Genomic DNA, 12,560 nt, shown 5'->3' with positions numbered 1-12,560 from the left:
TGGCTTCCCTACAGTAGTCTGTGAAGGTAATGGAGGAACGTATTGAGAACCTTGAAAACTGCAGCAGGAGAGACAAAATACAGATCGTCGGACTGGAGGAAGGTACCGAGGGCAGAAAACTGACTCAGTTCTTTGAATCCTGGTTGCCTAGGATGCTGGACCTCCGGTCTACTTTGCACCTTTTAGGTTGCACTGGGGTGGTGGGAGGTGGGTGGTCTGTGGGTGTTCCATCGTTTGGGGATGGTTGTGTGTTGTATTTGATGTTTGTTCTATCTGTCTATGACTAATAATAATTATCTTCCTTTGCTGGTTGTGTGTACTTGGACACCTGTAATCCATATCATAGAGCTAGTAGGCTATTTGGTGGTTGGTCTGTTACTTTTTCTTTCTGCTTATCATGACCTGTGTAAGAATTGTCAGCCTTAACATTAATGGTGTAAACCATGTGGTAGCTCCTTCAAACTCCGCTAGCTACATTCTTGTTTTTCCATCTGTTTTTAAATTTTTTTTTTCGGCTTTATTGCTGAAACACATATTACCTATGACAGAAATACATCATTATCGTCATCGGAAAAGGAAGCTGGGGTTTGGATTAAAGAGCAGCGAACTTTGAGAGGATCCACCCAGCCAGATCATCCGGACCAGGCACGACGGTGGGTGCTGTGATCGCCCCGGGAGGAGAGGAAGACCCGGGATAGGAGCCAAGCTGGCCCAGCTTGGACTAAGGCTGCCCCTGGCTAATGTCCAGTCTGGACAAAATGGGACTCAGTCTGGCCAAGCAACGAGAAATCATATACTGTTGTGCCCACATCTTTGCATAGACCTGCTCCATCAGCATCCCGGATCAAGCACTCGACAGGCCGACCATGTTCCAAGCTGACAGAGCGCAAGACTCCAGCAAGATGAAAGGAGGAGGACTCTGTGTTTACATCGATGATGTTTGGTTCTCAAACGCAGGCAAAGTGGACGGACACTGTTTCCCAAATGTCGAGCTTTTTATGTGAAGATGAAAACCATATTATCATCACTACTATCTGCTGTTTACATTCCACCAGATGCAAATTTAAAATGTGCACTGCAGAATTATTTCCTGGGTGTAATACGTGTATGTACATATGTATATAAATAACGGTATATAGTTTTATTTTATTTATTTTATATGATACCCTATTCTAATATAAATGTAATTATCTGTTATGTTCTATGTGTGTAACATGAAGGGACTTCAAACTAATTTTGTTGTACAACCTTGTGTTGTAAAATGATAAATAAATTACCTAGTACCTTGTACCTTGACTTGTCAGTTGCCCCAATCTCTCAACTTGGCCAATATAGCCCTCATCCTGAAGAAGGGCAAACCACCAGATGAGTGTGGCTCATACTGCCCAATTAGCCTGACTGGAGTTGACAGTAAAATATTTTCTAAGGTACTCGCAAGGAGATTGGAGGATCTTCTCCCGAGCCTTATCAATTCGGATCAGACCAGCTCCGGATTTTTTAGTCCGCTACTGTTCACACGATTGTACTGCAAACCCTTGCAGTAGCCATTAAACTTCATACAGACATTAAGGGAGTCTCAATTGGGAGCACTATACATAAAATTGCTCTTTATGCTGATGATATCCCCCTATTTCTAGCATCCCCTAAATTGTTAATTCTGGCTACCCTATTAGTGTTGGCAGAGTCCAGTGACATATCTGGATATAAGATGCATTTTGATAAATCCAATGCCAATGTCAATCGGTGAACTTAATGAACCTGATTTTGCAGAGGATTTTCCTCTCTGATCTAGATCAGGCTTTCTTCACCTAGGAATTAAGGTGTCCCCCAGTTTGGCTGATTTGTGGAAGTTAAATCTTTCTCCAATTATAACTGCTGTCAAAAGGAATTTGGAACGCTGGTTTGGTCTTCCCTTGTCTTTTATGGGGCAGATCAGTTTAATTAAAATTAATGTCCTTCCCCGGCTTCTGCATCCCCTACAAATGTTGCCTCTTTGGGTATCTAGGAAAGTGGCCACAGGTATTGAAAAGATGTTTGCTAAATTCATCTGGCATGGTAAAAAGGGAGGAGGATTAAGGCCCAGGGATAGGGTTAAGCTTCTGCAAATGCCAACTGGCATGGGTGGTCTTGGCCTGCCCAATGTACTTTTTTATAACTGGGCTTGCCATGCGCGTTTAATCTGGGGTTTACTACATTCATATCTTGATTCGGTTTTCTGTATAGATTCTTGTGCTTGCTCACCTCTTTCCCTATGGGGCCTACTTAACTGCAAAAAACATAACATCACTAAAGAAGTTGAAACCAATCCTATAGTTTACAATTCTGTTAAGGTCTGGAGGGATATTATTCAGTTTTCCCAGAAGAAAGGATTTGGTCTCTATGCTAATGCCTGTCTCTGGGAATGGCAACTTCACCCCAGGGAGTAGCACTTCAGTTTTTAATATATGGAAACCAAGGGGCATTAAGGTTATTGTTTATTGGTTATTCTTATGTCTTTTCTGCAACTTCAGTAACTTGATCTACCTAAGAAGCACTTATATTTCTACTATATCTACTATTTGCAAATTCATCACTTTATTAATGCACATACTCTCTCTTTACCTGATATTCCCAAACTCAATGCCCTGGAATCTTTTTTGTTGGATCAGTAGAACTCTTGCCATTTCACTTCTTCTTCGACTCCCTTCTATATTCCATTTGTTCAACCAGCTTGTACAACATCCAACGTAAATGGGAGAGGGGATTTAACAATGAATACATAGAGGATGACTGGCAATAAGCTGTTGACTGTATCAACACAGTCTTTACTTGCAATAGACTAAGGGAAACTCAAAAAAATCTCCATTGATTACATATAGCAACTTCTATTTGGAAAAAGATGGATGATAGCTTATCACATCTATGTTTAAAATTACATAGAGAAAGGGAATTATAGCTATCATTTTTGGCTATGTATATATCTATTACATTTTTGGAACTGCATATACATGGAGCGTAGTGGTAAATTAAAATTAAAAAACATATCCTGGGCTTTTTCTGCTGGGTCCACCCTCTAAAGATGTGTCACTTCCCTCTCTGGAATTTGAATTGCTGGATAAATTATTGCTTTTGGCAAGAAAATGTATTTTGTTAAAATAGATCCAAAAGTGTTTTAAGTTCATATGTGAAAATCAATAATCTGTGATCATAGAGGGGTCAGATACTGTATATGGCAACCTTTGCAATATATCAAACAACCAAATTTATACAATCATTAAAAAAAATCTCCTCAACAGGCATATAAAGATGGTATGCAATTCTAGTCCAATATACCTTTTTGTCAAATTCAGCTAATATCTCCTCACGGTCCGCTAGCTGTCCGTTCTGTGTGTGCGCTGGAAAAATAAATCTGGTGTTTGTACACAGCCCTGGCTCTGTAAATGGGAAATAAACAAAAGTGGCTCGGACCGGGGCACAAAACACTATTCCAGCCATTCCAGCCATGATTTGTGTGTCAGGTAACGTTAAATGACTTGCCCACGGACATTCAGCTTACTTTATAGTTTGCCAAGATCTGCTGCTGTTGTGATGTTAGCTATAGTAGCAGGAGAGTTGTGAGTATCGCTGTCTGGAGCTGCTGTGCTGGCTCTGGGAAACCGTCTCGTCTTTCTGGCTGTTAGCTTCGCAGCAGCAACTGCAGGGACAGTTTGCTAACCCATAACCTAGCTAACGTTAGTTACAATACTTTAGTTACATTACTTGATGTGTCGCTGTTCGCTCTATATCATGGTATTTGTCATGGTATTGGATTTCTCCAGAACTGCATACCTTTAATGGCATTCCTTTAAGTTGGTTCAGGGTTGAGGGGTTGGGGGGTTAAAGTATTTATGGTTCCAAACTGTGAGGCTGGTGGTGGGGGAGAGAAAGTGCAGTGGGGTCGTGTTGCTGGCTGGCCGCGTGTGGTAAAACACCATGGTGTCCTGCTTTATGAGTGGAACCAGGTTCTGCACAGGTCGCCGTTGTTGGTGCAGCTGAGCTGGGGGCCAGGGGCTGCCAGTGCCCCGGTTTGATGTGTCAAGGGGTTGTGTTTGTAAAAACAGGCCCTTTGATGACACTCTCTCCCTTTTCCAGCAATCGGCCTCTCCCTCCCTCCAACAGCACCAGTCAATCTGGAAGCCATTTGCTTGGTTTCCACAGAGAAAGCTCAGGCTTGATCACCCCCAGCATCTGCTGAGTGTTTATTTACCCACAGCACTTAACCCATTAGACAAACTGAAACAGGGCAACTGTAGAGCCACAGATCACATCGAGGACAGGAGCCAGCGCTGGGGCCGACTGTGTTTCCATAATCTAGAAATACACATTGTTGATGTGCATGCATCTTTTACTGCTTAGGAAAGATGCTTGGTATTTAAAGTGTGCTTTTCAGCACAATTCTATGCTTGTAGTCTAAAAATACCTTAAAGGTTTCTCAACCTGATCAACTGATAAATTATATATCTTTAATAAAAAAATATATGAAAAGGTTTTGTATATTGTCATTTGAAGCTTTTGAAAACAGACTGCAAAAGTATGCAACATTCAAATTCACATTCACAACTTGACAACTTTAATTGTTGCGGTTATGAGAATTTTGATGCCTAAAAATGGATCAGAAAAAGTGGAGAAACTGGCATAACTGAAGCGTATTTTGAAAGGCCAACAAGTCACAAAGCCTTATGACATCTAATGCCATATGCCACAGAAAACGTCCAAGTCCACTTGTACGTTACAGCCCGTTTCAGGAACCTTAGAAACTTCTGGGGATACAGTGGAGCGAGGAAAAGTATTCTTCCAAAAAGTATTCCCTTATTGGGTGTTTTGCACTACCAACATGTCGCACTAAAATCTCCCATAGGAGAGTGTATAGGCCTAGCATATGATTCACAGCTATTAGTGAAAGACATATTCAGATCGTTAATTTAAGAAAGATTTTGCAATAGTCCTGCATTCAAAAGTATTTTCAGGTAAATGTACTTAACTTAACTTAATCAAAAATTAAAGAACTCATTTATGCAGGCAGAATGACCCCTGTCAGGGTTGTATAATTATAATAATGGAATATTATTACTGCATTAATGCTTTTTAATGTTGAAGCTGGTCAACATTGAGACATTAATTACTTTAGTATTTTATTTGTTGTTGGGCAGTTTGAAGGGACAGTTCACCCCAAATCAAAAATACATACTTTTCCTCTTACCTGTAGTGCTATGTATACATCTAGATTGTTTTGGTGTGAGTTGCCAAGTTTTGGAGATATCGGCCGTAGAGATATCTGCATTTTTTAATTATAATGGGACTGTATGGCACTCGGCTTGTGGTGCCTACAGACCTTGTTGTGAGCAGTTTCATGTAGGAACTATCGGTAGAAAAAAAACGTTCCTACATGAAACTGCTCACAACAAATCTGTGGATTATCTTGCGTAACTGGGGCATGATTTCTGGAAAGAGACAGTTTTTCAAATGTATTTTTTTGGCGCTTTGAGCCCCACAAGCCGAGTGCCATATAGTTTCATTATATTAAAAAAATGCAGACCTCTCTACGGCTGATATCTCCAAAACTCTGCAACTCACACCAAAACAATCTAGATGTATACATAGCACTACAGGTAAGAGGAAAATTATGTATTTTTGATTTTGGGGTGAACTGTCCCTATAATCTCAAAAATTGCATTACATTTTAAGTTACACTTTACTGGGATAGTCGCCTACAGATAGTTTACAGAGTATTTGTAACATTTCAACAGCTTATTAGTTGAAATTCAACAATTCAACTGTTTCATAAATAAAAGTTTGGTTAAGTTTAGGCACAATAAACATCTCGGTTAGGGGATGTTCATGAATTGTCACATATACTTTATTGATAATCTCTTAAACATCTACAGACAACAGCGTTGCATCAAAAAGTTGGCTTTTGCACGGGCCATATGGATTTTTTTATGAACATCGCCTTGTGTGTAAAACCAAATCAGCTGCACACAGAACCAGAGCTTATTGGTACTGTAAGAGCACATGCTGCACACAGGACCCACTCAGTAATGTAAATTATTTTGGGATAGCGGAGAAGGGTGTTGCACGTTTTCTCTCAGTCAAGGGGAGGGTCCCAATAAAATATTAATAATGCTGGGGAGGGCCTTGCCTTTTTTATTAAGTGAAACATAAGGTTCAGCCCCCTCCCCACCCTTGTAATGTTTGCACAGTCCCTAATACAACAACCCTGCAATGGATCCTACCTATAATGTTACATTTTCTCATTTTGAGGCTGTAGTCTGTGATGCTGTTGAACTGCACTGTGTTATACTGAGATACTTCTAATATTTAGTTACCCTCATTGATATCCAGCATAACCCTGTTGTATTAGACTGCATTAGTCTTAGCCAGGAGTACCTAACAAACTCGCACCTTAGTGTATTTTTGTATATCTGCAAAGTACAGTAACTAGCTGGCAAATATTCATTATAGTAGAGTAAAAAGTACAAAATTTGTCTCTGAAATGTTCAAGTAGGAAGTGGCCTAAAATAGAAACACTTAAGTGATGTTCAAGTACCTCAAAATTATACTTAAGTGCAGTAAATGAGTAGGCTAAATGTTCTTAGTTACGTTGCACCACTTTTCACAGCATTTGTATTGTCATCAAATCATTCAGTGAACTATTGTGCTGTGTGTGTAAGCATCTGCATCCGAAGGTCACCAAACTATCATTCCAAAGTGCAACCTGTGTCATCATGTCCCTGAAATGTTTAAATAGGCTAAATGTCTGCCAGGGTTCGCTCTTTGCGCTCCACTCATAAAAACGAATGGCTCATTTTGGTGAAGGTGATGTAAGTGTCCACACCTTGCCATACTCAACTGATGCCTGTGACTTTTAGGAGCAAAAACATTTGGGAAGATGGGAGCCCCTGCCTGGATGTGCTCCACCCCCCTTACAGCTGAGGGGCTACCGGAGCTGCTATAAGAACCATCCCTGTCATGAGGACTAACCCACTGGACCAACCTATGGGGAAGTGTCAAAACAAACTGGGGACTTCTGCTGGCTAAACCTTGGAGTTACAGCGACTTTTACGCACGGCTCTGCTCTACATTCAGCTGTTTTCTACTTATAAAATAAGGGATTGCTTTCCCCCGTGAAACACTTGCCTACCCATGATGGCTTTCACTATGCTGAGGCCGGTGTCGACGCATCCCTTCTCTTACCCCACTGACCTGACCTTGATGTCGGACGACGAGGAGGGGAACCGCAGCGAGAGCGACGGCAGCACCGACCAGGGCTACGGCTGCTGCGGGACTCCGGGGTCCGGCGGCGTGGTGCGGCAGCGAAACGCCGCTAACGCCAGGGAGAGATACCGGACCCAGAACGTCAACACGGCCTTCACGGCGCTGCGGACACTCATCCCCACGGAGCCGGTGGACAGAAAACTCTCCAAAATCGAGACGCTGCGCCTGGCGTCCAGCTATATCTCACACTTGGCCAACGTGCTGGTGGTCGGGGACGGGAGGGAGGACGGCCAGCCGTGCCTAAGTGCGGTCTACAAGGGGGTGAAGGGGAGTGGAGAAGGCAAACCGCCCCGGACTATCTGCACATTCTGCCTCAGCAACCAACGGAAAGGGGTAAAATATTCAGGAGATAAGCCCTTAGACTGCCACAGAAAAACACTGGCAGTTGTCATGTTATCCAAAACTCCATTTCAAAATTGTAGGTACTATTTAAAAATGTCTTAGATCTTATAATTAGATCTTAAATCTACTGTTTATACGGCTTATTTTCAGTATACCATGCAAATCAATATACAACGCAGTTTAAACTTTTATAATTCGTCCGCCTTATAGTCTGGTACTGCACCACGGTTCCATCAAAATACACAACGGGGGAGCCCAAGTGTGTGCGTAGCCAATTTCAAAATTTAGGTTGGGATTATTTAAATAAAATGTAGGACAACTTGATGGATCATTTGTATGCCGAATTTGAAATAAAACCCTAATATTTTATTATTCATTAATGGATTTCAATGTGTGCAGGCTACCTTTGCGGATAGGGAGGGAACACAAAAGTTGTATATTTATAAATTAGGTCAGCATGAAGGAAGAAGGGCAGGCCAGTGCGTTTAGATCGCCAGTCAAATTAGAATTTTGTCTGAATATTAATTAATTGAATATTGCTTTCAAGTAGTGTAGTCCTGCTGAGCAGTAAGGTAGCAGTAGTCACTTAGTGCTGTCATATATTTTACTTTATTCTGGTGTGACATCTTGTGCTGTCACACCAGAATTAATGTGTCAGCATTGTCACATGATTTTACATCAGAATTTAGGGATGAGAGCTATGAAGTTCTGTGGGAAAATACTTTTACCTTTATTTTTATTCATCAATACATTAAATTATTTTGGAATGAATCAGTTACACTTTAGAGGGTCATATGACACTGTGGGGTTAAAATGAGCTGCCCAGTAAACTGGACGTGGTCCATCTTGGCGTTCAAATCTCTGTGTTGGGATTTAGTTTATTTATAGGTGCCATATCATTCAGTGCATGGAGATATCCTTTAAAGGAAGACAGTGTTTTTATTCATTTTAGACAGCTATGTAATTGCACTGAACCTATTTATATGCTCTTAGAAAGGTACATCAAGAACATCTTAACTTAGAAATTGTGTTTAGGTCAAAAATATGTCCTTTAGGTACACAGTGATGATGTTTGAATTGACCGTGACAGTTATTTCCCTCTTTGTTCACAGGTGAAAGACAGACGAGACTGTGTGAAAATGCATGGAAGCAGTGTGAGACAAATAAGTCGTCGATGAAACTGTCTGACTTGGCGTAGGATTGGATCTACTCTTGAGAGCAGCGCTCCACCGACCATTCCTAGAGTCTAGAAGCATCTCAGCACCACAACAGTCTTTAGGACTTTGGGAGTTTGGCTCATTAGTCACTTTACCCAATATGAAATTAATTACCTAAAGGCACAATCCAGAATCCAACTGCAAATACAATTTGAACCAGCTTTCACTTTTAAACGAACTTAAAGTTCTTCAATTTATGAACTGCCAACAGATTATAACTAAATCTATGCTATCAAAGTTTTATGATGCTGGTTTATTTACATAAATAATGTCTTTTTTTTAATCTATAGGTCAAACTCAGTCAAAGCATCAGCATGACTGCTGGACAGATATATCTATCAGAGACACAGAGCTGCTTTTGGTGCCTGTCCCCTTATGTTCTGTATTGGGCAAGGGACTAATGAGACAAACCTCCATAAAAGTTTGCATCGTTGTTTAAGATGAAACTAAGATGATTTTGGGAAGCTTGGCTCACAAACAGCCTTGTAGCCTACAGCAGAGCAGTTTCAGGAATGACGTGTGAGCGGACAGACCACTCCATCCCAAGCTGGTGCCGTGAAGTTGTGTGCAACAGGAGATTTCTGTGGGACACTATTTTGTTTGCTTTTTCATTACATGTTGTAATCTACTAATCTTTTAACTCTAAATTAAATTTATTTTTACATAGACATGGCTCACTTGTATTTGCCTTTAATGTAATGGTAAGGTGTTTTGAAGTCGTTAAAGGTTGCTGTGCTTTTGCACGGCCTGTAACATTGGTTTTAACTATTTTCATTAAGAACTTTGAATTATTGTTTCTTAACAAAAGTAGCTGTCTGTAGCTGAACGGATCACATTTTATTTCTTTTTTTTTCACTGTCATTTTAAAGTTAAGAGTCAGTTCACCCATTTTGCAAACAAAACATAATTACCTAATTTTTCTACTTTTTAAATTACCTCGAGTGGTATCGAGCCATGCAGATAGTTTTGCATTCATTTATCCAGGTTCTGAGATATCTGTCTCTTGAGATTTCTCCACCCCAATACAATACAACAACATCTCTTATGAGAGAGACAGTGTCCCCATTACTCTGGACACTCCACAGAACACCAGTGTTTCAGTGGAATTATTTTCAAATGAAGAAATAGTTCCTATGAAAAGTGATGACAGCGTGCTCTGTGGACTATCCAGAGCTACTGTATTTACACTCAAAACCTGGACAAATACATCCATAACTTTCTGCACGGCTAGATACTACAAGGGGTAAGTGACAAAATATGTTGATGTAATTTGTGTGAACTGAACCTTTAACACTGCAAGCTTAGTTTGTAGATCATTGAAGTTGCAAAAAAGTGGGCTCTGCAAATGTACCCCCTTCAGATCTTTATTTTCCTGTATGTACATGTAGAGTTAATGTAAATTTTAGGATGGCCGCAGCCCAAAGAGCAAACCACTTAACCATTACTGGCATCTTCTGCCTGTAACTGCTCAGAGGAGGAAACCTATACGGGGAATTTTACCTTCTCCGTCTGAGTAATGCCAAGGAATCTTAACAGAGGAAGTAATCAATCTCTTCCTCAGCGGGCTCTCTCTGAAATGGTTGTATCCCAGCAGTATCTGACCACAGAGAGTCCTGTCAGGGTGGTAGGTGCAGAGTGCCAGTTAGGAAGGCATGAATCAGAGTTAACTCTGGGAAAAGGTAAAGGCAAAACAGGAAAGACACAAATTAGCGTTGTTGGATCTATTGTGGTGACTGATGATTACTCATGGGGGCCATCAGGGAGTGTAGCACATTACTGGAGCCATGCCAACAGCATCAACCACAGAGAGGAAGAAGCAGAGTTTAAAGTTTGGTGTTAGAGCTGAAAAAACCTCTTGAAATGTGTATTTTCAAGTTGACAAATCAAACACAGAATCTTGTTATCCAGAATGCAACTGAAAATGGAGTAGTTAATTTTCTGTTTTCATGAATAACACTGTATTTAAGTATATAAGTTTTGGACATTTGGAAGCAGTATCCAGGAAAATACAGAAATCTGAGGGCTGATCTTTGATATGACTCTACTTTGGTAGTAAATCTCCCGGGTTGGGATCCACATATGGTGTTGATCAGTCACAGCTAATATCACCTAGCACCCTGTGTCCAGGAAAACACAGCTGCTGATGAATTAATGTTATAGATCACACCAGGAGAGCAGGGCTGTGGGATGTGTGAGAATCAGTGTACATGCAGAGACAGATAGAAATCAATTTTTTTAATTGGATGTACCAAAAGCAACAAAAAGTGCTCAGAGGACATAAAGAAGTACCTAAAGGAGGAATGCCAGCAGATTGATTTGAATAATCTGCACCACATTATCTTGCAACAATCACACAGTGTGGCAAAAGTAAAAGCAGGCAAGATGTCCACTATGATGGGTTACCTTATTCAAGCAAGCTTGAAGTCTCTGCAAGCTGATTTTCATAGTGAAATGAATGGAAAAATGTAAAACGCTGCAGTATTTCATGACGCATAAGCAACGTTAAAGGAATAGTTTGACATTTTGACGTTAAATATGAAGCTATAGCCAGCAGGCAGTTAGTTTAGCTTAGCACAAAGACTAGAAACGGGGAAACAGCTAGCCTGGATCTGTCAAGCGGTAACAAGATCCACCTACCAGCACCTCTAAAGCTCATTAATAACATGCTGTGACTTGTTTGTTTAATCCGTACAAAAGCTAACGTGTAAACGTCACAAGTTTTTAGGTTATGTGGTGGACTATTTCTAGGCTAGCTGTTCCCTGTCTTTTTGCTAAGCTAAGCTAATCGGCCACTGGCTCTGGCTGTATATTTACTATACAGGTGTGAGAGTAGTGTCAACCTCCTCATCTAACTCTCGGCAAGAAAGCAAATAAGTGTAGTTCCCAAAATGTCGACCTATTCCTTTAAGTATCATTTATGGTAAAAGGGCAAAACATACAAAATCTGCATGATCCCTAACATATACTGTAATGTCTACAGTATGAGGGCTCAAAGTAGAAGGTGTATTTAAGATTCCTGCATTGTGGATTCCTGTATTTTGGATTTATACCACTGCAGTGTATCAGTCAAAGTCTTTTTGCTAATCTTGTGTACGTATACTTTACGTATACGTTTCTTTAGAAGCTGTGCTTTCATAGAAAAATGTGAAATTTGTGCATGAGACATGTATTTCTGTCATAACCATTCCTTACAAAAGCACTCAAAAGTTACTCATTATCACATTGTGTTGTGCAACACCTGAGTCACAGCCAACCAGGGGATTTATCGCAGATTTGAAACATTTGACAACACAGTTATAACTGAACTGAATCCTTTAAATCACCCCTGAAGTGATTTTTGGAGGTACAGCCCTCTGGAAGAAAGTTATTGCACTTGCAGTCCTCCGGGGTGGCACAAATATCTGCACACTTGCATAAAGCATCCCAACCCTCCAGTTTCTCTCCACCTGTCAGTACTAAAGCCTAATTAGAAGCTGCTGTGTGAGCTTATCCTGAGCTCCACTCAATGGCTCCCAGAGGCACCCCCAGGCAGGAAGATGTCATAGAGGAACAGGAAGGAAAAGGCCTGAGTGCTCGACCCTGCCGAGGCCGTCCCTGTGAGGCCTGGGGCCCTGGGTCAGTGCCAGCTTTGACATCAATCTCAGCTGATGCTTATTTTCATTCCTGGGAAAAGCATGGCTGAACAAAACTCTGAGTCACTTTTAATTA

General features: G+C 40.8%; 1 protein-coding gene across 1 annotated transcript; it reads left to right on the top strand.

The window, feature by feature from the left end:
* Positions 1 to 6,968: 6,968 nt before the first annotated feature.
* LOC122866214 (transcription factor 15-like) lies at positions 6,969 to 9,520 on the top strand. Its single transcript, XM_044175568.1, has 2 exons — positions 6,969 to 7,626; positions 8,748 to 9,520. Exons 1-2 carry the CDS (start codon positions 7,162 to 7,164, stop codon positions 8,811 to 8,813), a joined length of 531 nt encoding a protein of 176 aa, XP_044031503.1. The 5' UTR covers positions 6,969 to 7,161; the 3' UTR covers positions 8,814 to 9,520.
* The last annotated feature ends 3,040 nt before the right edge of the window (positions 9,521 to 12,560 follow it).

This window comes from Siniperca chuatsi, linkage group LG2 (assembly GCF_020085105.1).
Source record: "Siniperca chuatsi isolate FFG_IHB_CAS linkage group LG2, ASM2008510v1, whole genome shotgun sequence".
Classification (NCBI taxonomy): domain Eukaryota; kingdom Metazoa; phylum Chordata; class Actinopteri; order Centrarchiformes; family Sinipercidae; genus Siniperca; species Siniperca chuatsi.
This window is presented reverse-complemented; position numbering and strand designations above follow the sequence as displayed.

What these genes read in the sequence shown, in the direction of transcription:
- LOC122866214 (XM_044175568.1), top strand. Translation starts at nt 7,162, where the DNA reads ATGATGGCTTTCACTATGCTGAGGCCGGTGTCGACGCATCCCTTCTCT. An exon ending in TCAGCAACCAACGGAAAGGG is followed by an intron (nt 7,627 to 8,747) that starts GTAAAATATTCA and finishes CTTTGTTCACAG; the next exon opens with GTGAAAGACAGACGAGACTG.